This window comes from Tamandua tetradactyla, chromosome 2, assembly GCF_023851605.1.
Source record: "Tamandua tetradactyla isolate mTamTet1 chromosome 2, mTamTet1.pri, whole genome shotgun sequence".
Lineage (NCBI taxonomy): Eukaryota > Metazoa > Chordata > Mammalia > Pilosa > Myrmecophagidae > Tamandua > Tamandua tetradactyla.
In genome coordinates, this window is record NC_135328.1 from 16,347,554 (window position 1) to 16,369,984 (window position 22,431).

The 22,431-nt window shown below is 38.8% G+C and overlaps 1 protein-coding gene across 2 annotated transcripts in view; it reads left to right on the forward strand.

Annotated features, from left to right (window-relative positions):
* Positions 1 to 16,473, forward strand: part of TGFBR1 (transforming growth factor beta receptor 1) — a 68,217-nt gene extending 51,744 nt beyond the window's left edge. For both annotated transcript variants that reach the window (XM_077140208.1, XM_077140210.1), the window contains exons 6-9: positions 5,035 to 5,191; positions 6,823 to 6,947; positions 8,456 to 8,586; positions 11,971 to 16,473. In XM_077140208.1, the coding sequence (XP_076996323.1) occupies positions 5,035 to 5,191; positions 6,823 to 6,947; positions 8,456 to 8,586; positions 11,971 to 12,096 (539 nt within the window). In that variant the 3' untranslated portion in view covers positions 12,097 to 16,473. The remainder of the gene's footprint in view (positions 1 to 5,034; positions 5,192 to 6,822; positions 6,948 to 8,455; positions 8,587 to 11,970) is intronic.
* The last annotated feature ends 5,958 nt before the right edge of the window (positions 16,474 to 22,431 follow it).

Consider the following 22,431-nt stretch of genomic DNA (forward strand, 5'->3'; position numbering starts at 1 on the left):
CATTCAGCCTCCTTGTGATTTTTGAAGGATCTGAACTTTAGAGTTCAAGTCTGAGAGATTATATTTATGTGTAGTATCAAATGAAATGTGAAAGTATTTTATAAACATTAATATGCTATATAAATGCTCTCTAGTCATGTAATAATTATGTTTGGATTCTAACATAAAGAGACTGTAAATTAGTTATAGAGTTGAAAATTAAATGATGATTCTTAGTTATGAAATTTTTGTGCTGTGTCATTTGTGTGTGTAGGGTATCAGATGCCTTTATTACCTCTTTGCTCTGATCATTATCCACTCAGTGCTCAGTGGCTCTCCACTCCTTACTTTACTGAATATGAGCTATTTCACGTCTTAGCCAGAGCTCCATCTTGGTAATTATGATTATTTTTTATAACAGCTTTGTTAAGATATAATTCACATATCATGCAATTCACCCATTTAAAGTGCACAATTCAGTGGTTTTTAGTGTGTTCCTAGAGCTGTGAAACCATCACTACAGTCAATTTTAGAATATTTTCATCACCCCGACAAGAAATTCCATGCCTGTTAAGCAGTCACTCCTCATTTCCCCCCAAAATCCCCAGGCCTAGACAACCACTAATCTATTTCTGTCTTTATAGATTTGCTTATTCTGGATATTTCATATAAATGGACATATATGTCATAAAATACTAGCTTCTTTCATTTAGCATGTTTACAAGGTTCATCCATGTTGTTGCATGTACCAGAATTTCATCCCTTTTTGTGACTAAATAATATTCCATTGTACAGATAGACCACCTTTTATTTATCCATCACTTAATAGGCATTTGGGTTGTTTCCACTTTCTGCCTGTTGTGAATAATGCTATTGTGAACATTGGAATACACGGTTTTCTGTGGGCCTGTGATTTTTTTTAATGTGCTGCTGAATTCAATTTGCAAGAATCTCATTGAGGATTTTTGCATCTATATTCATTAGAGAGATTGGTCTGTACTTTTCTTTTTTCGTAATGTCTTTCTCTGGCATTGGTATGAGGGTGATGTTAGTTTCGTAGAATGAGTTAGGTAGCTTTCCCTCTTCAGTTTTTTTGGAGAGTTTGAGCAGGATTGATACTAATTCTTTCTTGAATGTTTGGATAGAATTCACATGTGAAGCCATGTGGTCCTGGACTTTTCTTTTTGGGCAGCTTCTTAATGACCAATTCAGTTTCTTTACTTGTGATTGGTTTGTTGAGGTCATCTGTTTCTTCTCAAGTCAGTGTTGGTTGTTCATGCCGTTCTAGGAAGTTGTCCACTTCATCTACATTGTCGAGTTTATTAGCATAACGTTCATAGTATCCTCTCATTACGTCCTTTATTTCTGTGGGGTCAGTGGTTATGTCTCCTCTTCCATTTCTGATTTATTTGCATCCTCTCTCTTCTTTTTGTCAATCTTGCTATGGGTCCATCAATCTTAATTGATTTTTTCAAAGAACCTACTTCTGGTTTTGTTGATTTTGTCGATTGTTTTCATGTTCTCAGTTTCATTTATTTCTGCTTTAATCTTCATTATTTCTTCCCTTTTGCTTGCTTTGGGGTTAGTTTGCTGTTCTTTCTCTAGATCTTCCAAGTGAATAGTTAATTCCTCAATTTTTGCCCTTCTTTTTTGATATAGGCATTTAGGGCAATAAATTTTTCTCTTAGCACTGCCTTTGCTGCATCCCATAAATTTTGATATGTTGTGTTTTCATTTTCATTTGCTTCGAGATGTTGACTGATTTCTCTTGTAATTTCTTTCTTGACCCACTGGTTGTTTAAGAATGTGTTGTTGAGCCTGCATATATTTGTGAATTTTCTGGCCCTCTGCCTGTTATTGCTTTCCAACTTCATTCCTTTGTGATCTGAGAAAGTGTTTTGTATGATTTCAATCTTTTTAAATTTATTGAGACTTGTTTTGTGACTCAGCATATGGTCTATCCTTGAGAATGATCCAGAGCACTTGAGAAAAAGGTATATCCTGCTGTTTTGGGGTATAATGTTCTATAAATGTCTGTTACAACTAGTTCATTTATTGTATTACTCAACTTCTCTGTTTCTTTATTGATCCTCTGTCTAGGTGTTCTGTCCATTGATGAGAATGGGGGATTGAAGTCTTCAGCTATTATTGTAGATGTGTCTATTTCTTTTTTCAGTATTTTCCTCATGTATTTTGGAGCATTCTGGCTCGGTGCATAAATATTTATGATTGCTATGTCTTCTTGTTGAATTGTTCCTTTTATTAATACATAGTGTCCTTCTTTGTCTCTTTTAACTGTTTTACATTTGAAGTCTAATTTGTTGGATATTAGTATAGCTACTCCTGCTCTTTTCTGGTTGTTGTTTGTATGAAATATATTTTCCCAACCTTTCACTTTCAACCTGTGTTTATCCTTGGGTCTAAGGTGTGTTTCCTGTAGACAGCATAAAGATGGGTCCTGTTTTTTAATCCATTGTGCCAGTCTATGTCTTTTGATTGTGGAGTTTAATCCATTAATATTTAGTGTTATTATTGTGCGGACAGTACTTTCTTCCATCATTTTGCCTTTTGGATTTTATATGTCACATCTAATTTTTCTTCTTTTTCCCGTTACTGATAGTCTTCATTTCTATACTCTTCTCCACACCCTTTCTCTCCTGTCTTTTCCTATCTATCTCTGGTGTTCCCTTTAATATTTCTTGCAGAGCCAGTCTCTTGGTCACAATTTCTCTCAGTGATTTTTTGTCTGAAAATGTTTTAATTTCTCCCTCATTTTTGAAGGACAGTTTTGCTGAATATAGAATTCCTGGTTGGCAGTTTTTCTCTTTTAGTAATTTAAATATATCATCCTGCTGTCTTCTCGCGTCCATGGTTCCTGCTGAGAAATCTATGCATAGTCTTATTGGACTTCCCTTATATGTGATGGATTGCTTTTCTCTTGCTGCTTTCAAGATTCTCTCTTTCTCTTTGACGTCTGACATTCTGATTAGTACCGTCTATTTGGATCTATTCTGTTTGGGGTACGCTGCACTTCTTGGATCTGTAATTTTAAGTCTTTCATAAGAGTTGGGAAATTTTCAGTGATAATTTCCTCCATTAATTTTTCTCCTCCTTTTCCCTTCTCTTTCTGAGATACCCACAACATGTGTGATTCATGTTGTCATTCAGTTCCCTGAGTCCTTGCTCATATTTTTCCTTTCTTTCCCTATATTTTCTTTTGCTTGTCAAATTTCAGATGTCCCATCTTCCAGTTCACTAATCCTATCTTCTGCCTCTTGAAATCTGACATTGTAGGTTCCCATTGTTTTTTTTTATCTCTTCTACTGTGTCTTTCATTTCCATAAGTTCTGTGATTTGTTTTTTCAGACTTGCGATTTCTTCTTTCTGTTCATTCTTTGCCTTCTTTATATCCTCCCTCAATTCATTGATTTTTGATGATGTGTTCCATGTCTGTTCAAACATTCTGAATTAATTGTTTCAACTCCTGTATCTCATTTGAATTGCTAGTTTGTTCCATTGATTGGGCCATATCTTCAATTTTTCTAGTATGATTCATAATTTTTTGCTGGTGTCTAGGCATTTAATTACCTTAATTAGTTTATTCTGGAGGTTGTTTTCACTTTTTTTAACCTAGGGTTTTCTTGCTGGATGACTTTGTTGTCTTTCTGCTCTTTGACATTCAGCTTATTCTGGACGTCTAGCTTAGGTTTTGTTTAACAGATCAGAATTTTTCAGTTCTTGTTTCTTGCCCTGCCTGTATGGTGCCTTTTTCCCCCCCTTAGGAGGGTCTACCTAAGTAGACTATAATACTACCTAGTAGTATTACAGACTCCAGCCAGATTTTCCCAGACCAAACTGGCCTCCTCTCAGGAGGAAAGAGTCACTTAACGTCAGTTTTCCCTGAGGATAACTGAGACCCAGCAGGTTGAAAGATTTTCCTTTGGACTCTGTGTTTTTCCTATCCTGCCCACTATGTGGTGCTTTTCTGCTGGCCGGTCCCACCAGCGTAAGGTGATGCGGTACCTTTAACTTCAGTAGACTCTCCCTGCTGGGGGTGTGGTTGAGACAGAGGAGAGGTTGTAGGCTGGCTTTAATCTCTTCACTTTTCCAGACCCTGGGGTCTGACTTCCTTGAGGGAGGGATGCCACCTGAGCTGGGCCCCACCCCTCTCCTGGGGATGGCACAGGCTCCAGACAGATATTCAGACAAGCTCAGTTCCGCCTATACCTGGGGCATTTGGAGCCTGAGAAGCCTTGCAGGTATATCCAAAGAGCAGTCAAACTGTAGAAACACAGCTACCAAAAAGAAAGAAAAGTCCCTTTCAGAGCAGGAGACCCCTGTTCCTGGGGTTTGCCAATCAAGAGCTTAAGTTGGTATGTTGCTTTGTGTACCTTCAGGTCCTGTGTGCCCCGTCCTTTCCTTTAGGACCCAGACCCTTTCAAGTATTATGTGATATCCAATCCAAAAAACCTGTCTTTTTTTTCTTTTTTCCTTTTGTGTCAGCCCTGCCCCCTCTGCACTGGGGCAAAAACCATCAGCCTTTGCTTTTGCTGGAGGTTCAGCTGAGCTGGGGGCCTATTTTTTTAGTAGTTAGTATTTGTGAATTAATTCCACAATTGGAACTTGGTTGCACTCAGCCCCTGCTGCTGGTAATGTCCCTTTCTTTTCCCCTTTGGGAAGCAGCCTATGGGGGAGGGTCGCCAGCTGCCACAGCTTGGGGAACTCACGGTTCTGGGTGGGCTTGCAGCCTGTCCATCTTGTCCAGACTGGGGTACTCTGTGTGTCCGGTCATTGGCGTTGCCCCAGCAGTTGTTCTGTACTGTTCCTGGCTATTTACTAGCTGCTTTGGAGGACGAACTAAATCCCACACCTCGCTAAGCCACCATCTTGGCCCCTCTCCCCCGGGCCTATCTTTTCAAGTCTCTTGGGTGGATTTCTGAATCATATAGTAAGTACGTTTAACATTTGATGAACTGCTAGACTGACAGGAGATGTTGGAACCTGAAGGTATGAGTTGTGCTTGGCATTAATCACTTTCAATTTTTTTTTTTTAAGGAAAACCAGCCATTGCGCATAGAGATTTGAAATCAAAGAATATCTTGGTAAAGAAGAATGGAACTTGCTGTATTGCAGACTTAGGATTGGCAGTAAGACATGATTCCGCCACAGATACTATTGATATTGCTCCAAACCACAGAGTGGGAACAAAAAGGTAAACTTGTGAATAAATAGTATTTATGTCTTCTGAAATCAACTTCTTTTTCTTCCCCTTCTGATTTTTCTTATGTATCTTTTCTGAGACTCAGTCTTGTACTTTATTAGATTGCCCACAGGTAGAAGAGCTCATGGTCTTGCCTGCTCTGAAGCCAAGTAACCAGACTTAAAGATGCCTGCTGATGAAAGGTGGCCCTTCTAGAAAATATTACTGTTAATTATAATAACATTTGTAGCTAATGTTTATAAGGTGTTATTATGTGCCAAGTATGTAATAGGTAATTTACATGTATTCTCTCATGTAATGCCCTCTTCAATTGCCTGAGTAGCTAGCCCACGATTTTCAGTTCCTGAAAACATGCCTAGAGCCTTGGCATGTGCTGCATTGCATCCTAGAGCGTACTTTCCCCTACTGTTTCCTTAATCATACCCACTCTTCCTTTGTCATAAGAAGCCTTTGCTGATCCTCAAGACAGCTAAGTGTCTCTATCAAGGGCTCTCTTGGCACCTTGAACTTGGACCATATTATATTATTATTTAATAGGTTATTAAATAAATATTATTTATTTGTCTGTATATCCTTTTGGATTACAAGGTGCTTGATAGCAGTCTTGTATTCCCAGCACCCATCACAGTGCCACACATCTGTAAGTGGTTAGTAAATATTTGTTGAATCCATGAATGCTCAAAAGAACCAAACTAGGTAGGTGTCATTAACCCATACTCATAGACAGAGAAACCTTTTCATGGCAGTTAAGTAATGGATGGTAAGCTGAAGAGCTGAGATTTGAACCTTGGCCTTCCCAATGTAAAAGCCCTTGTTCTCTACATCTCAGCATTCCACCACATTTCATCAAAACTACTGCCTTGTCCTTGGACTTACAGGTCTAGGAGAGTGGTTGCTGCAGGTCTTTGATGTCCTGACCTGTCACCTTCGTGTGAGGGCTGTGGAAATTCAGAAGCCTAATGAGGTTTAAAAACTTTGGCTACAGGAACCCTCCAATGTAGCATCAATGTAACAACTGACATTCATTTTTACCAACTATCTTGTTCCCTATAGTATGTTTGTCCCTGCCTTTCCTTTTAGTGTGTTTCGGTGTAGATTAAAATATATTTTCCCAGCACAATATACGGCAAAGTAGATGGTATACGCTAGGATATGTGTAACATCACAATGGTTATATGTCTTTTTTATTAGAAAGTGAGATCAGAAAGCAGTATAGCATAAAAGTGGTATTTCAGCTTTTCTTGAATTTTAGTTGGCATCATTAATTTGCAAACCGTTGTGGATATTTAATATTTTTCTTGAGTCTAATATGCTCTCAGTTGTATACTGTTGTGTGTATAGATCAATGTAGAGAGTTGTCTGAAAGGATGTTCCTCAAAATGCTAACACTGTGTGGTAGTAATGGGATGATTTTTCACTTTGTACTTTATGTACTTTGGGAAATTTGTTATAATTAGGAGGAATCTTATTTTTAAAACAGAACCATGCTCAAAGGGATAAAAAGTCTTAAACTTAATACTAATTTCTTTTTTTAATTCTCAACAGTAAAAGAAAATTTAGGAAATAGTTAAAAAATAATATGGTTGCCATTCCATAAAGTTAAATGTTGGCTTCTTTTTTAGGTACATGGCCCCTGAAGTTCTAGATGATTCCATAAATATGAAACATTTTGAATCCTTCAAGCGTGCTGACATCTATGCAATGGGCTTAGTATTCTGGGAAATAGCTCGAAGATGTTCCATTGGTGGTAAATTGCTCCCCCTTCCCAAAATTGCAGTTTGTCATGAACAAAAGTCATTCAAGAATTGCCTTTTTTTTAGTTGAATGAAACTATGTTCTCCAGATGATCACTGAGAGTGCCAGAGAAAATGAGGGAGGGAAAACTTGTAGTGAGGGAAAATGACATAAGATGTAAATGCACAGCTTTATTCTTGTCTATTCTTTTTCTGTTTCCACATGAATCTCAGAACACATCAGACCCTAACCCCTTGTTGTCTTGGAATATAGTTATTTAAAACAGATGACTGCTTGAGAGGCTACCTTAGGAAAGGTTTCTAGCTTGTACCTAAGTCACGCTGTTTTTTTTTCCCTTGAGATTGTGGCTTTTTTCTCCCAACTTTCTGGTCTTCTCTCAGGGACCTTATTTGATGCCTTGGAAAGCTGTCTGAGGTGTGCTCACCCTGAGATGTTATGTCAGAGTTGGGCATCTTGACCATGTCTTTAACTTTTGCTTGCAGTTGAGTGGTGGGTGTCACATAAGTCATTTAAATGGGAGAGAGGAGTTCTTTTATAATCTTGACACATTACATCTAACATTTAAAGTTACTTCATTTTGACTTTTAGGCTTAGTTTTGGATAGAGCACTTTCAGATATTTGCACGAGGAACAGTCTTTTAGATTTGGGGTCCCATGCTTGGCAGTGAGAGGAGAATGTGTCCCTGTGTAAATGCACATTGTAGCAGATGCAGGTAGAAGGACAGACTGGACCTCATACTTGCCTTGCAGGCGTCAGATTTCAGTGATGGGGACTGTGTACTGGGAGAGGAGTTGTGTGCTCTTAATTTCTAAACTAAATAAAACTTCTCTTATACTGTACCTAGGGGTTATAGGGGAAATGTCAGTCTTGTCATCACAGCTCAGAGTCAGCCATCATTAAAATAATCTTTTCCGACCCCTGGCATTAGTTAGTTTCCAGCTGTGGGTAGTTCCAGCACCTCCTGGGGGAGGTGGGTGGTCGGTGCAGATGTGGGTGAGGTGGAGGGAAGGGTTGGTCCTCTTATCTCATTAGGTAATGGAGCTCTAGAAGGAGTTTCTTCTCAGTCTGGTCAAAGAATGGTTTGTCATTAAATAAGTACGTTTATCAAATAGAGCATAACGCATTAATTAGTTGGTTTTTAAACTTATTTTTATTTTTTAATTGACAAACCAAAACAGCATACAGACACGACATTCTTAACATACAAACATTCTATACATGGTGTACAGTCAGTGGCTCACAATGTCATCATATAGTAGTGTAGTCTTCACCGTGATCATTTTTTAGAACATTTGTATCACTCCAGAAACAAATCAAAAGAAAAAACTCACACATACCATACCCCTTACCCCTCCCTCTCATTGACCACTAGTATTTCCATCTACCCAATATATTTCAACCTTTGTTCCCCCTATTTTTTTCTATATCCCTTACCACTCCCTTTCATTGATCATTGGTATTTCAGTCTACTCATCATTAATTTATTTTTACCAATACAGGAATTCATGAAGATTACCAACTGCCTTATTATGATCTCGTACCTTCTGATCCATCAGTTGAAGAAATGAGGAAAGTCGTTTGTGAACAGAAGTTGAGGCCAAATATTCCAAACAGATGGCAGAGCTGTGAAGTGAGTATTTCTTTCAGATAATACACAATTTTCTAAAATGCTGCTACTTAATAAATGGAGAAATTACTACTTTTAATCTTTCAGAAAAACAAACACAGGAATTCCTCTTCTCTTCATTTTCATGGCAGCTAAGCCAATAAGTAAAAACAGAATAATGTACTTTGGTGTTGACCAATTTTAAGCACATCATAAGGGCCTTGGTGCGTTTCCAGTGGTTATCAGTGTATCAGAACGGTGTGAGTTGCTACATGAGCCAAGGCTGAAGCTCTCAAAATGCCTTCCTCCCTTCAGTTGGGTCAGTCAGAGCAGTGGGAGCTGTAAAGGACGGGGATCCAGGAGAACTGTGTTCTCTATCAGTTTGGCTACCATTTCATGATCTTCCTTTGGGCAAATCATTCCAGTTCTCTGAGTTTTAATATCCAATTTTTAAAAGGAGAAACTTAGATAAGATGATTGCAAAGATGGTTCTGATGATTTTTTATCTTATTCATTGGATTGCCCTTATGGTTTCTTACCAGAAATTTGGTGAAAATGCTTTCCAGCAGCATTCAAGTATCTCTTGACAGGATTTTAGAAATGTTTACTTCATCCTAAATTTAAAGAATTTAGAATTTTATTTAACCTCTCCTTAATTGTTTGCTGTTATTGTTCTAATACTGGTGAGGCAAGGCATTTCCCTTCAGATTTGAAGTTGAATAGCTTAGGGGGAGGTAAAAACTGGTCACTTTAGTAGTTGATTTTATACCTTAAAATAAGGTAGGACTCAGTAGAACTTCTCAGAGAGCTCCTAGCTGCTTCAAACAAAATCAGATATCCAGGCCAAATAAAAATACATCTCAGTGTGTGCTAAGCATGTGCATGTGACGTAGTTTAACAAGTAAGAGTGGAGCCAGGTTGATCTTTTTAAAATTTTATCTGACTACTGCAAAGTACAAGTTTGACATATTCATGCATTCATCCAATATTAGAGCAGATTATTATTAAACTGATGTCTTTTTTAACATTTTTTAATAGTGAAAAATATATACAGAAAAGTGATACATTTCAAAGTTCACTTCCACAAGTAGCTATAGAGCAAATTTCAAGGTGTGGTATGGGTTCCACAATTTCAGGTATTTCCTTCTAGCCATTCTAATATGCTAGAGGCTAACAAGAAATATCAGTATAGTGATTCAGTAGTCACAGTCATTTATTCTTCTCTGTTTTTTATTTATGTCTTCTCTGTTACAACTCCTCCCTCTCATTTGATCCTTCTCCCAAGTCTTCAGGGATATTTGAGCAAAGAGTATTCTAACTTCTTCATGTTGAAAAGAAGCATCAACATTATGGGGAAGGGGGATGCAACTAGTTGATGTTCTTGGAGAGCCTGAGGTCTCTGGATTTTGGGGCTTAACTGGCATAGGAACAATCTAAACAGATGGCTTTTAAGCTCTAAGAAAACTTAGCAGTGAACATCAAGAGAACACACATGCAGTTTTGCAATTTACTTTTATATTGTGCCGAATTAACATCATCACTGACATCTTCAGTGTTTTTTTCCTCTCAACTTGGTTAGTCTTCTATGTACTCATCCCTAATTCAATCTTTCATTTTTCTAGGGTTTTATAAATCTCTCATACTTAATCTACCTTGCTGGATGCCAAGTTACCCTGTTTCTTGGTTTACTCATTTGCTCAGTTCTTTTAGGACTCCATTCAACTATTACTTTGTCAGTGAGATGTTTCCTCTCCTGATTTAAAATAGCACCCTCCTTACCCAGAATACTTGATCTCCTTTCTGAATTATTTTTCTCCTTAGCACATAACCACTGTTCAACAATCCGTGTATTTGACTTATATGCCTTCCACCCACAGGAATGTAAGCCTTGGGAGGGCAGGGATTTTTGTTTTGTTTATTGCTACATCCCTAGCAGCTAGAACAGTATTGACCAGTATGATAAGCACTCAGTAAATATTTCTTGAATGAATAAATGATGAATATATGTATGATATGGGCAGCTGGTCCTTTTAGTCTGGAAACAAATTCTCTTCTCTAGGAAATATTCCTAAAGTATTTCTCTGATTTCTTCCCTGCCATTTTCTCTGTTGTCTTTCTTCAACTTCAGTTATTTGAATGTTAGAGCTCTCAAATAGATCCTCTAATTTTATCTTTTCTCTCCTATTTTCTGTCTGTCTTTTTTGCCCACTTGCTGTGAGGTTTTTCAGCTTTACCTTCCTGTTCTTCTATTCAGTTTTTCCACTTATACAGTAATGTTTTTAATTTCCGAGAGCACCTTGTTCATTGTATGCTCCTTATAGCTTCCCATTCATTACCAGACATTTGAGGAAAGCATCCAATATGAAATCCAGAGGCAGAAATCAGAAATCAGAAATACCAGAGGCAGAGGTAAAAAGCAACTTAGAGTAAAAAGGGGCTATCTAGAGGAAAAAGTAAAGTCAAACAAAAAAATAGGAACTCTCAATGATAATATTAGTATCTTCTCTTAACCTCTTTGAAAATATTTAGGACAAGTTTTTGGTCTGTTCTTTACTCTGTAGAGTTTCATTTTCTCCAAGTTGGTTTTTAGCGTTTCAGCTTCTGTGTTTCATACTACTTGTCTCCTCAAATGTCTTATCAATTTACTCTGTGCTTTCAAAAGGGGTTCTGGAAGCTGCTAGGCAGCTGATGCATGTGAATGGAGTTAATGGACTGGGATCATAGGGTGGTCTGGATGGGCTGCTTTCCAGGGGGTACCACAGATATCTTTCCTCTTGGTCTAAGTCCCCAGAGAAGACTCTCAATCTCCTGCCTGGACGAATATGTAAGTTAATGCCCAGGTTTTGGGGAGAAAGTTTAGGGTTTTAACGCATTTGGTATGTTTTTAGGATAGAACTTCTGCTCTCGTAGTTCTCAGACCAGAAATCTCCATTTTTCCTTCTTGGATAAAAGCCCTCTAGACTTGTCTGCTGGGGTGGAGGCGGAGCAGTCACCCAGCTGTGTAAACTTGGGGAGGTATAGGTATCTCGGAGTTTCAGCACTTCTTAAACATATTTTTAGCTGATCCTCCTGGATTTGGTCTGAGTGTCTTCCCCATATCCAGAGGTACTTGAAGCACCTAAGTCCCTGGTTTGGGGAAGTATCAGTGTGAATTAGGTCTTTGCCTTGCCCAAATCTGGGTTAGGATTCAGCCTTTTCAGGTCTGCTAGGTGAGTTACCTCTTTTCCATCTACTTTCCTCCCAGTGCTACCAGTACCCTATTTCTACTCATTTGCTGTTAAAAATAATGCTGAAACAAAAAATCTTGTACAAACGTCATTTAAAAGGAAAATTTACAGGTAAAGATTCTTATCCAGATCAATGGAAAGTGGTTCATGCATTGACTATTTTTCTTTTCTTTTCTTGTAGGCCTTGAGAGTAATGGCTAAGATTATGAGAGAATGTTGGTATGCCAATGGAGCAGCTAGACTCACAGCTTTGCGGATTAAGAAAACATTATCACAGCTCAGCCAACAGGAAGGCATCAAAATGTAATTCTGCGGCTTTGCCTGAACTCTCTTTTTTCTTCAGATCTGCTCCTGGGTCTTCATTTGGGAAGTCAGTTGTTCTACCTCACTGAGAGGGAACAGAAGGATATTGCTTCCTTTTGCAGCAGTGTAATAAGGTTAATTACAAACTTCCCAGGATTTTTTTGGACCCAGGAAAACAGCCGTTGTGGGTCCTTTCTGTGCACTATGAACGCTTCTTTCCCAGGACAGTTAAAAAATGTTGCGTAGTCTACCTTTATTTTTTATTAATATGAAACTTGTTTTTTTAAAAGATGATTGCTGGTCTCAACTTTAGGTAACTGCTGTGCTGAAGATCATCTTTCATGGTAAAGGAGCTGGATTGCTGGGTTGTTTGAAACATTTCTTATTTTTAAAGAAAGTGATTTACTCCTGGTTAGTACATTCTCAGAGGATTCTGAACCACTAAAGAGTTTCCTTCATTCAGACTTTGAATGTACTGTTCTATAATTTCAGGATCTTAAAGCTAACAGTTATAAAACTCTTATCTTGAGTCTAAAAATGACCTCATATAGTAGTGAGGAACATAATTTATGCAATTGTATTTTGTATACTATTATTGTTCTTTCACATCTTCAGAACATTACATGCCTTCAAAATGGGATTGTACTATACCAGTAAGTGCCACTTCTGTGTCTTTCTAATGGAAATTAGTAGAACTGCTTAAAGTCTGTGTGTTTTAAAACCTGTAGTATTTGAATTCAGAACGTTTATTTATGTGAGTAATCCCTTTTTTTTCCTGTTTTGTTTTTTGTTTGTTTGTTTGGAAGGATTTTTGTGGTGTGTCATTTGGGATTCCATTTTTAAAATGCCTTTCTCTTACCAAAACGTGCTTAAACCACTAAAGAAAAGAAGTGGCATTAATCAGTAAATTATCATGGTATGTTTGAATAGTCTCATATCAAGCTTTTGCATTTTAACTCTATTGCCTAAGTATACATTAAAAAAAATCAAATGGCACTCTTTAGATGCTTAAAGTACTTTAATAATTTAAGATTTCTAGCTTACAGACTGAATTTTCTAAAAGGGAAAGTTTGTCTCGCTGCTTGTGTAAAGTTGTATGGCTATCTGTAAGCCATTTTTTCTTTATCTGATCAGAGACAGTGTTATTTTTTTAAGAAATGAATTACATTTAAAATTAGAAGATGGTAAATGTTAAATAGACCTTTTCTAAGAAGGTGAAAGTAGTTAATAATTTGAATAGATAACAGGTGTGCGAGAGAATCACATTTGTTATGTAGAAGTAAATGTTCAGTGAATTCTCTGTATCTTTGTAACTAAGGTTAGAGTTGGTGTGGTTTTGAGGTCTCACTACTTTTTGAGGAAGGCAGCTTTTAATTCAGTCTTTCCTTCTTAGGTTTGCAGATATTGCATCTGTTTAATTTACATGGTTATGTAATGAATTCAGTGCCCCCTTCACAGTTGAGAGAGGTGATAGCTAAAGGATATTCTGAGTATAGGTTCTCCATTTACAGATGTCTTCAGGCAAATTAAATATTTAAGACAAACTTACCATGGTCTTCTCACATAAATTTGAAACTATCTTGTGATCATTGGATTTTACTTCTTTTTACTTTTTGCTTTCTCCAGTGCTATAAAGTTTTTGCAGGATTTTTACAGTTTTCAAAGTCCTTTGTATCACTGTGATTTTGTTCTGCAGGCAAAAGAACTGTCATAGCTGTGAGGCACAGCCTTTACTTCGTAGTGCCCTCCATTACCTGCTAAAAGGGTCAGAATAATCTTCCAGTGTTTTGGTCAGTTAAGAGAGAGCAGCCATTTATACGGACTGAGCTGCATTCTGGTGATATCTTCTCTGTTACACATTGAATCAATTTGAAAGACTATTTTGTCTTAAAGCCAAAGTAATCTTAGAATGAATGACATATTACATAGGAATTTAGTGTCAATTTCATGTGTTTAAAAACATCATGGGGAAAATGCTTAGAAATTAATATTTTGACTACAACTTTTGAGTTTTTTCAGTAGTTACCGTGATTTAATTTGAAGTGAATGAATTTGAGATTGTTATAGTTGTGTTACACAACTTATTTAATAATCTCTTAGCTCTGCGATCAGGTACTTTTTTTTTTCCTGCCATTTCTAAGAGCCTACCAGATCTGCTTTATGAAATCCAGGGGACCAATGCATTTTATCACTAAAACTATTTTTATATATAATTTTAAGAGCATACCAAAAGTTCTTGTCTGATTTAAAATTGTGATACATAATTTCTCACTTTCAGTGTAAGGCAATTGACTTTTGTTGAAGGAACTCTTTATTAAATCAAAGATTGAGTTAGAATTATGCTATTCTTGCCAAGTGGACGAAATTTACTTTTGATGAATCGGGAATTTTGTAAAAGTTGATACTTAGTTTTACATTGGATATGTATTGCCACAGCAAATTACCGGTTTTGGTCGGTAATGGTTTGAAAACCTCCATTTGCCTAATTTGTAACTGAAAGTAACTTCCAGACTGAGGTGGATCACGGTTACTATGACTGTGACTCCAGATAAATTTGACCAGAGCATTAATTTTGTCATTTTGAAACACAAGCCTTTGTTTATACTTTCTGTCCTAACATATATATTTTTTAAGATTCAACTTGGTAGAAGCATATCTTCTGGCACATTGCCATTTTGTCAGTATCCCTGGGGATTTGGGATGGAGGAGTCAGGACTCAGTGGGACATAGACATCCCTGATCCTTCCTTCATATCTGTAGCTCTGTTTCTCCCACCCTATTCTGCCAATCCTTGACTCAGAGACCATTGCTTTGCCACCACCTCCCCAGCTCCCCTACAGCCTTGTGACTGAAGAGCTGCTTTTGAGACCTAGAATAAAATGGTTGATGAAGTTATGGAATATACTTCCATTTCCTTGAGCCATTAGATGCTGGCAGTAAAGGGCCTCAAAGTTTACAGACAGAGGGCTGTTTTTGATGTCAGCTATGGATGAGGAGTGGGGTGGGCACGAGGTGGCAGCTATGTCATGGGAGTTGTGCTACAAGCCAGGGCCAGTTTTGTCCCCTCTAGGGCAGGGTGGGCCTGAGGAGCTCAGCCTGTGGTTCTTCCAGCATGGTCATGGTCTGACTCAAGAAGTGTCCCGAGTCAGTGCACAGTGCCACAGCCATCAAGAACTCCAGACTTCAGTTCCTGCTCAGAAATGTAAGTGGGCTATTTGGCCATTTTGCAACCCATGCATGGGTTAGCCCTTTTCCCTCTACATCTGAGAGCTGTCAGTTTAGACTATTTTTTTAAACAAGGTGGCAAGGTGCTAATTTAAATGCACAGCAAAGTCTGTCCCATTAGACATGTCCTCTTATCCTTGCACTGAAAAAGTGATTGTCAGACAACTGTTTCTTTTGTTTTTTGACCATGGCAGTGTTCTGACTCCAGGTGGTGGGGATTCCAAATAATGGCTCTGTTATAGCTCGTTGGGAAATGCCAGTGCAGATATTTTGTGATCCTAAAGAATAGCTCGGGGCATGTACTGAAGCTTCTGCATCTGTTTTGGAAGGTTGCAATATCCATAGCCTTCTCTCTGGGAATGCTGGACTTGCAGGACATTCTGAGGGCTGTCAGTACATCTGAACTTTTCAGTCCCATTATGCAATCTTATTTGTAATTGTAAACTTTTCAAAATGTGATTAAGAACATTCACCTTGTTTCTTAAAGCTTAAAAAGAATTTCAGTGCACTTGTTTTGTTTTTTAACAAGATTTGTGAATTGAATATCACAAACCATGTTTTGATATCCCTTTTTCACGTTGTGCCAATGGAATGGTTGCAGAGGTGTTTTGATGTTTCTTTATATGTCAAGGAGATGCTTCAAAATGTCAATTGCTTTAAACTTAAATTACCTCTCAAGAGACCAAGGTACATTTACCTCATTGTGTATATAATGTTTAATATTTGTCAGAGCATTCTCCAGGTTTGCAGTTTTATTTCTATAAAATGTGGGTATTATGTTGCAAAATTACTCAAACGGTACTGTATTGTTTATATTTGTACCCCAAATAACATCATCTGTACCTTCTATTTCTGTATTTTGTTATATTTGTGGAGAATTCCTTTGCCTTTATCCAGATAATATCTGACCTTTCAGATATGTACAGCAAATGTCCATATAAATTTTCATTTAAGTTGAATGATTTTGAGAACCTTGTAATGAGGAGAGAAAAATATAAACTGTAATTCCCCATAAGTTTTTTAAGATTATCTATTGTATTTGTAGTAATGCTCCAAATGAACTGTAAATAGGAAGTAGAAGAGCAGTGCTTATGCGAAGTCCTAACACTACAGTAGAAACATGAAGCAATGCAAATAAATTACTTCTTTTCCCCAAGTGCTAGTAGCATAATTTAAAATTAAAGTGTGGTCGTTGCAGTGAGCCATGATGCTCTGAAGTGGAGTCACTGTGTAGACCAGAGTCTTCAGAAGGCAAGAGATGGTAGATGTTTTCCAGCCCTACTCAGTGCAAGCCATGAGTTTGAGAAGGTGTCCTCCTGCCGAGGGCACATCTGCATCCCTGGTGCTTCTTTCCACATACTTGGGTTTGTCAGTCTGTCTGCAGACAGAATGGACCTGTCTTCGTGTGGACCTCTTTGCCTTTGGCTCAAGAAATTTGCTGAGTTTGTGTTTAAGTGATGTTACTATTTTGATTCTTTAATCTTTTCAAAAGAAAAATTATTTTCATCTTCTGTCCTAATTTAAGGGTTTGTGAGATGAGGATACTTTGTACATACGCGGATTTTTTTAAAGCAGATTACAACAGTTTTCTGGGGGTGAGCACCTGGCTGTAAGAGAAGTGGGGATGGAGAGATGTGGTTCCCCAGCCACAGCCTGACTCTGGGAGGGGTTTTGCAGATGAGATTGCTGTGGTCCAAAGACTAAACATTGCAACTTGAAGATTGGACTTAGGAATTTTCTTTTTTCTTTCTTCTTCATAATAAAGACACATCACTGGAATGTGATGCCTTTATTGAAAGATTCTGAACATCAACCTAAAAATAAAATTAGAACGACTGCTAGGCACTCCTGAGTCCCTCAAGAGGAATTGAGTGGCATTGGCTTTACCAGCTGGAATAGATTTGGGTATTCAAGTGATGGATTTAATACGCCTTTGCATTTAAGGTGTGAATAATGCCCTGCTTTTCAATACTTGCTAGTGGAGTTCTGTGCAAGTGCTTCCATACATGCAACGATCTCACCTGACTTTTGCAACTAGGAAGGATGGTGACTGGCTAAAGATATCCTGTGGAAGGTGTAGGGAACTGAGAGGAGCCTGGAAACTGGGTGTGGATTGATAAGAGGTGAGGCCAGACATTGCATGGGGAGCTCAGGAATAGCTTCTCTCAAAAACTCTTCACCTTTGAGCTTCTTTTACCCACGAAGGGAAGACCAGCGTGTTCCCTAGGGGCTCCACTTTTGGGAGCCTCGTCGCTTGCCCCAGTGGCAGCTGGTCAAGCCCCAGGGCCAGCCTCCGTGTGCACTTCATTCTCTCAGATAGGGAGGTTTCTTTTTATAGTGGGTGTGAGAAGGTCTGGGATGCTAAATATTCTGGGTATTCTCATATATCTACGTCTGAAACAGGATTATAGGCAGTCCAAGCAGAATAAACTGGATGACTTGCAGCCATACTTTTCTCTGGCTTTTGGAAAGGGAAAGCGCAGGGAGGGCACCTGGACACAGCTGTAGCAAATTTTTCTATCCAGGTCCAGGGCCTGCCTTTGTCCGTTTTGGGCTCACTAGTGTGTGGGGTAAGTGATTCCTCCACCCTGAGTTCTCCAGCCAGCTCTTGTGTTGTAACTTAAATTCAGGGCCTGTGAGTTCTGGAATAATAAACCCAGGCCAAAGGTAGTAGTTGCCACTGTCCCCAGGAGGACTCCAGAATGTCTGGTATTTCTGCATCTATTTTTTTTTAAATTTAATTTGTTTTGTATTATCAAGCCAAAACAACATACAAACACGAGCATTCATTTTTTAAATTAATTTTTAAAAAAAACATAACATTAACACAAACATTCTTATGATCATTCCGTTCTACATACATAATCAGTAATTCACAATGTTATCACATAGTTGCATATTCATCATCATGATCATTTCTTAGAACATTTGCATCTATTCAGAAAAAGAAATAAAAAGAAGACAGAAAAAAATTCATACATACCATAACCCTTAGCCCTCCCTTTCATTGATCATTAGCATTTCAATCTGAATTTATTTTAACATTTGTTCCCCTGTTAATTTGTTTTTATGACATATGGTTTTCTCGTCTGTTGATAAGGTAGATAAAAGGAGCATCAGACACAAGGTTTTCACAATCACACAGTCACATTGTGAAAGCTATATCCTTATACAGTCATCTTCAAGAAACATGGCTACTGGAACACAGCTCTACATTTTCAGGCAGTTCCCTCCAGCCTCTCCATTACATCTTGACTAAGAAGGTGATATCTAATCCAGGATAACCTCTTGACTCTGTTTGGAATCTCTCAGCCATTGACACTTTGTTTTTTCTCATTTCTCTCTTCCCCCTTTTGGTTGAGAAGATTTTCTCAATCCCTTGATGCTGAGTCCCAGCTCATTCTAGGATTTCTGTCCCACATTGCCAGGAAGGTCCACACCCCTGGGAGTCATGTCCCATGTAGACAGGGGGAGGGCAGTGAGTTTGCTTGTTGTGTTGGCTAGGAGAGAGGCCACATCTGAGCAACAAAAGAGGTTCTCTGGGGGTGACCCTTAGGCCTAATTTTAAGTAGGCTTGACCTATCCTTTGTGGGGTTAAGTTTCATATGAACAAACCCCATGATTAGGGGCTCAGCCTATTGCTTTGGTTGTCCCCACTGCTTGTGAAAATATCAAGAAATCAACTTGAGGAAGTTGAATTTTCTGCCTTTCTTACCATTCCCCAAAGGGAACTCTGCAAATACTTTTTTATTCACTGTTCAAATCGCTCTGGGATTTATCAGGGCATCACTCTGGACAAACCAACAAAATCTCATGCCCTACTCAAGGTTCTGCAAACATGAACATTCTTAACATACAAACATTCTGTGTATGGTGTACAGTCAGTGGCTCACAATATCATATAGTAGTATATTCACCACCATGATCATTGTTTAGAACATTTGCATCACTCCAGAAAAAGAAATCAAAAGAAAAATCTCACACATACCATGCCCTTGATATTTTCACAAGCAGTGGGGACAACCAAAGCAATAGGCTGAGCCCCCAATCATGGGGTTTGTTCATATGAAACTTAATCTAAAAAATAGATTTTAACTTTTGTTCCCCCTATTTTTTTCTATACCCCTTACCACTCCCTTTCATTGTTCACTAGTATTTCAATGTACTCCATTTATTTTAACATTTGTTCCCCCTATTATTTATTTCTAATCCATATTTTTTACTTATCTGTCAATATCCTATATTAAAGGAGCATCAGACACAAGGTTGTCACAATCACGTAGTCACATTTCTGCTTCAAATCTTGAGGATTGCTTGGGGTCTCTGACTCAGGGTGCTCAGGGGCAACTCCTTGACCTTCAGGAAGCTCCAGACCCTGGCTGGGAGCACTTTAAGATTTGGACACAGTCTGGGGTGCAGGCTGGGCCCTCCTGAGAGTACCTGGGCTGTCTCAGGGGAGCTTCAGGAGGACATCTGAGTTCAAGCTGGCTTCAGGGCAGGTGAGACTGGTCAATAAGGAGGCCAGGGGCCTTTTCCCTGCTACCCTGGAACTGCCTAAGGGGAGCTGTGGCACTTCACCTAGAGTGGGTCAACGTTTTAGCAAAGTTCGTCATAGCACATGTCAAATACCAAAAATGCCTAGATGAGCTCGTATTATCAGTGCTGCATTTACAGTGAAACTACAGAAAAGGTGCAATATCTGACAAATTCAATATATGAACTTCTAGTGTAATTGTGTCACAGCATTTGGATATTTTAAAACATAATTTTATTGCAAATTAATTTCAGTTTATTTCTCCTTTATGTTATAGTTAGGATAATACTGATTTATTTTTATTACACATGAAGAAAACTTATAAGTGGCTTTGATTTCAGGATGGTAATAGTAGGTTTTCAAGAATGTAGCTTGCTCTCCCTCTGGATAGTTTGCTCTACGACAAGGAATGCTATGCTGAATACAACTTCTTAATTTTGACGTAGTCATCAATCAGCGTTTTTCCCTTTAGGGTTTGTCTCTAGGATTTTGTTTAAGAAATACTTCCCCACCTCAAATCATCAAGAAATATCCCAGTATTTTCTTCTGTTACCTCTATATTTTACTTTTCACATTTAGGCCTATCATCCATAGTTTTTTTTGTTTTGTTTTGTTTTTAATATGATGTGAGGTAAAGCTCCATCTTTATGTTTTGCCATGTTGAGGTGCCTGTGTTCCCAAAATGAACTAATACATTTCTCCACTTCCGATGCTTCCTCCGTCGTATGCTAAGCTGCACGTAGCTGGGTCTCTTCTTGGCCCTGTTCACAGGGTTCCATTTGCCCATGTGCTGGCGCCTCACTGCAGTGTCATGTGTTTATAGTCATGCATTTTGCTACAGATATAATCATTTGATTACAGGGAGCTGCTGCAGACCCCACTGGGAATGTTACTTAATACATGGTATATGTACTGTATTACCTATCAGAAATCCAAAAAAGCAAAAAAGAAAAATTCTTTATTCTGAAATGCATCTAGTTCCAAGGGCTTTGTTGAAGAGGTTGTGACTCTGTATACATATTCATTCAGATCTCACCTTCTGAGACAGTGTAGTGGAGTGAGGGTGGCAAACCTTTTCCCCAATAAACAATTATAAAATAATATAATTGTCAACAGCAACTTTATTTCAGGGCTCTGGAAATCAACCAGAGACACATGACAAATTGAGAAGCATTTGTTCACAAAAAGCTACTTAACTTTGGGAAAGAAACATGGTGGCCTGTGATGTTCTTACCTCTTGCCTGGAGCTACTCCTACGTCTCACCTCCCTTGCTCAGTCACATCAGTAGTTCTATGGGTGTGGGGCAGGCTGGGAACTAGCAGCTTTGCTGCCAAACAGCTCCCTGGATTTGGAGCAGATCTCAAGTAAATGAGGAAAGCCTGTAGCTCAGCTAGTCTGAAACTGGTGTTTGGCACCAGTACTAGACCAGTAAAACAAGCCAAAAGTTTTAACAGGGAGACCCTGGAAATGAGGCAGCCCTAGGAGGGCTTGCTAAGCACTCAACACACCCCTGACAGTCAAGCAGGCACCATTCATGAGCAGAGGAGATGAAAGCATGCCAGATGGAAAGTAAAAGCCAGGATGAGCGAACACTGCCTGAACCTGGAATGCCCTTCCTATGGGCAGAGGAAGGATTCCTATTGGCATGAGGTATTTGAGCACAACCATTGACCAATCATTGGCTAAAAACACCTGCCGAGAAGCCAGGTGTCTTAGTTTCCCAGCTGCTAAAACAAATACCAGACAATGGGTTGGCATAAACGACAGGAGTTTATTGGCTTACGGCTTTGAGGCTGGGAGAAGACCAAAGTGGAGGCGTCAGCAAGGTGGTCCTTTCTCTTTGAAAACTGCTTTTCTGGGGCTGACCGCTAATGAGCCTTGGATCCTTGGTGTTCTGTGACATAGCGGTGCACGTCTCTTTTTTTCTTTGCTTTCTTTTGACTTAGAGCTTTTCTCTCCTTCCCCTTGCTTTCTGTGGCTTTCTCTGTAAGGCCTTCAGTAATGAATAAGACCCATCCTGATTGCATTGGCCACACCGTAACTGAATATACCATCCTCAAATGTTCCTATTTACAGTGGGGTGGCACCCATTGGAATGGATTAAGAACACGTTGTCTGGGGTACATAGTTCAACTCACCACACCAGATTTTTAAAATGACAACAACAAAAAACTGGCCAGAACATAGAACCCAGATCTTGGTTTCCTACACTGTTTTCCAGCAAATGGAACTAGAGTTCCTTGGAGAAATGGGTGATTCTAGCATGGGGAGAGAATATATAAGATGAAGCTGGCACGTTTTGTGCCAGAAAGTAAGGAAGGGTTTTTTAAAAAAAAAATACAGGTCCTCTTCCGCCAGGAGCCTGGATTTCTCCAGTGTGACCATAAACCACGCTCACTCAGAACAGTGCATCAGGGCAGCATCGACAGCCGGGTTCTGCTCACCCTGGCAAAGAGCATATCCAGGGACACGGGTCTCAAGTTTCTGAAGTGCCTGCGTGAGGACAAAAAAGGCTTGCTGTGTGGAACCCCTGAAGGCAAATGGGGAGAAACGACAGGATGCCGTGTTTTTGCCATTCT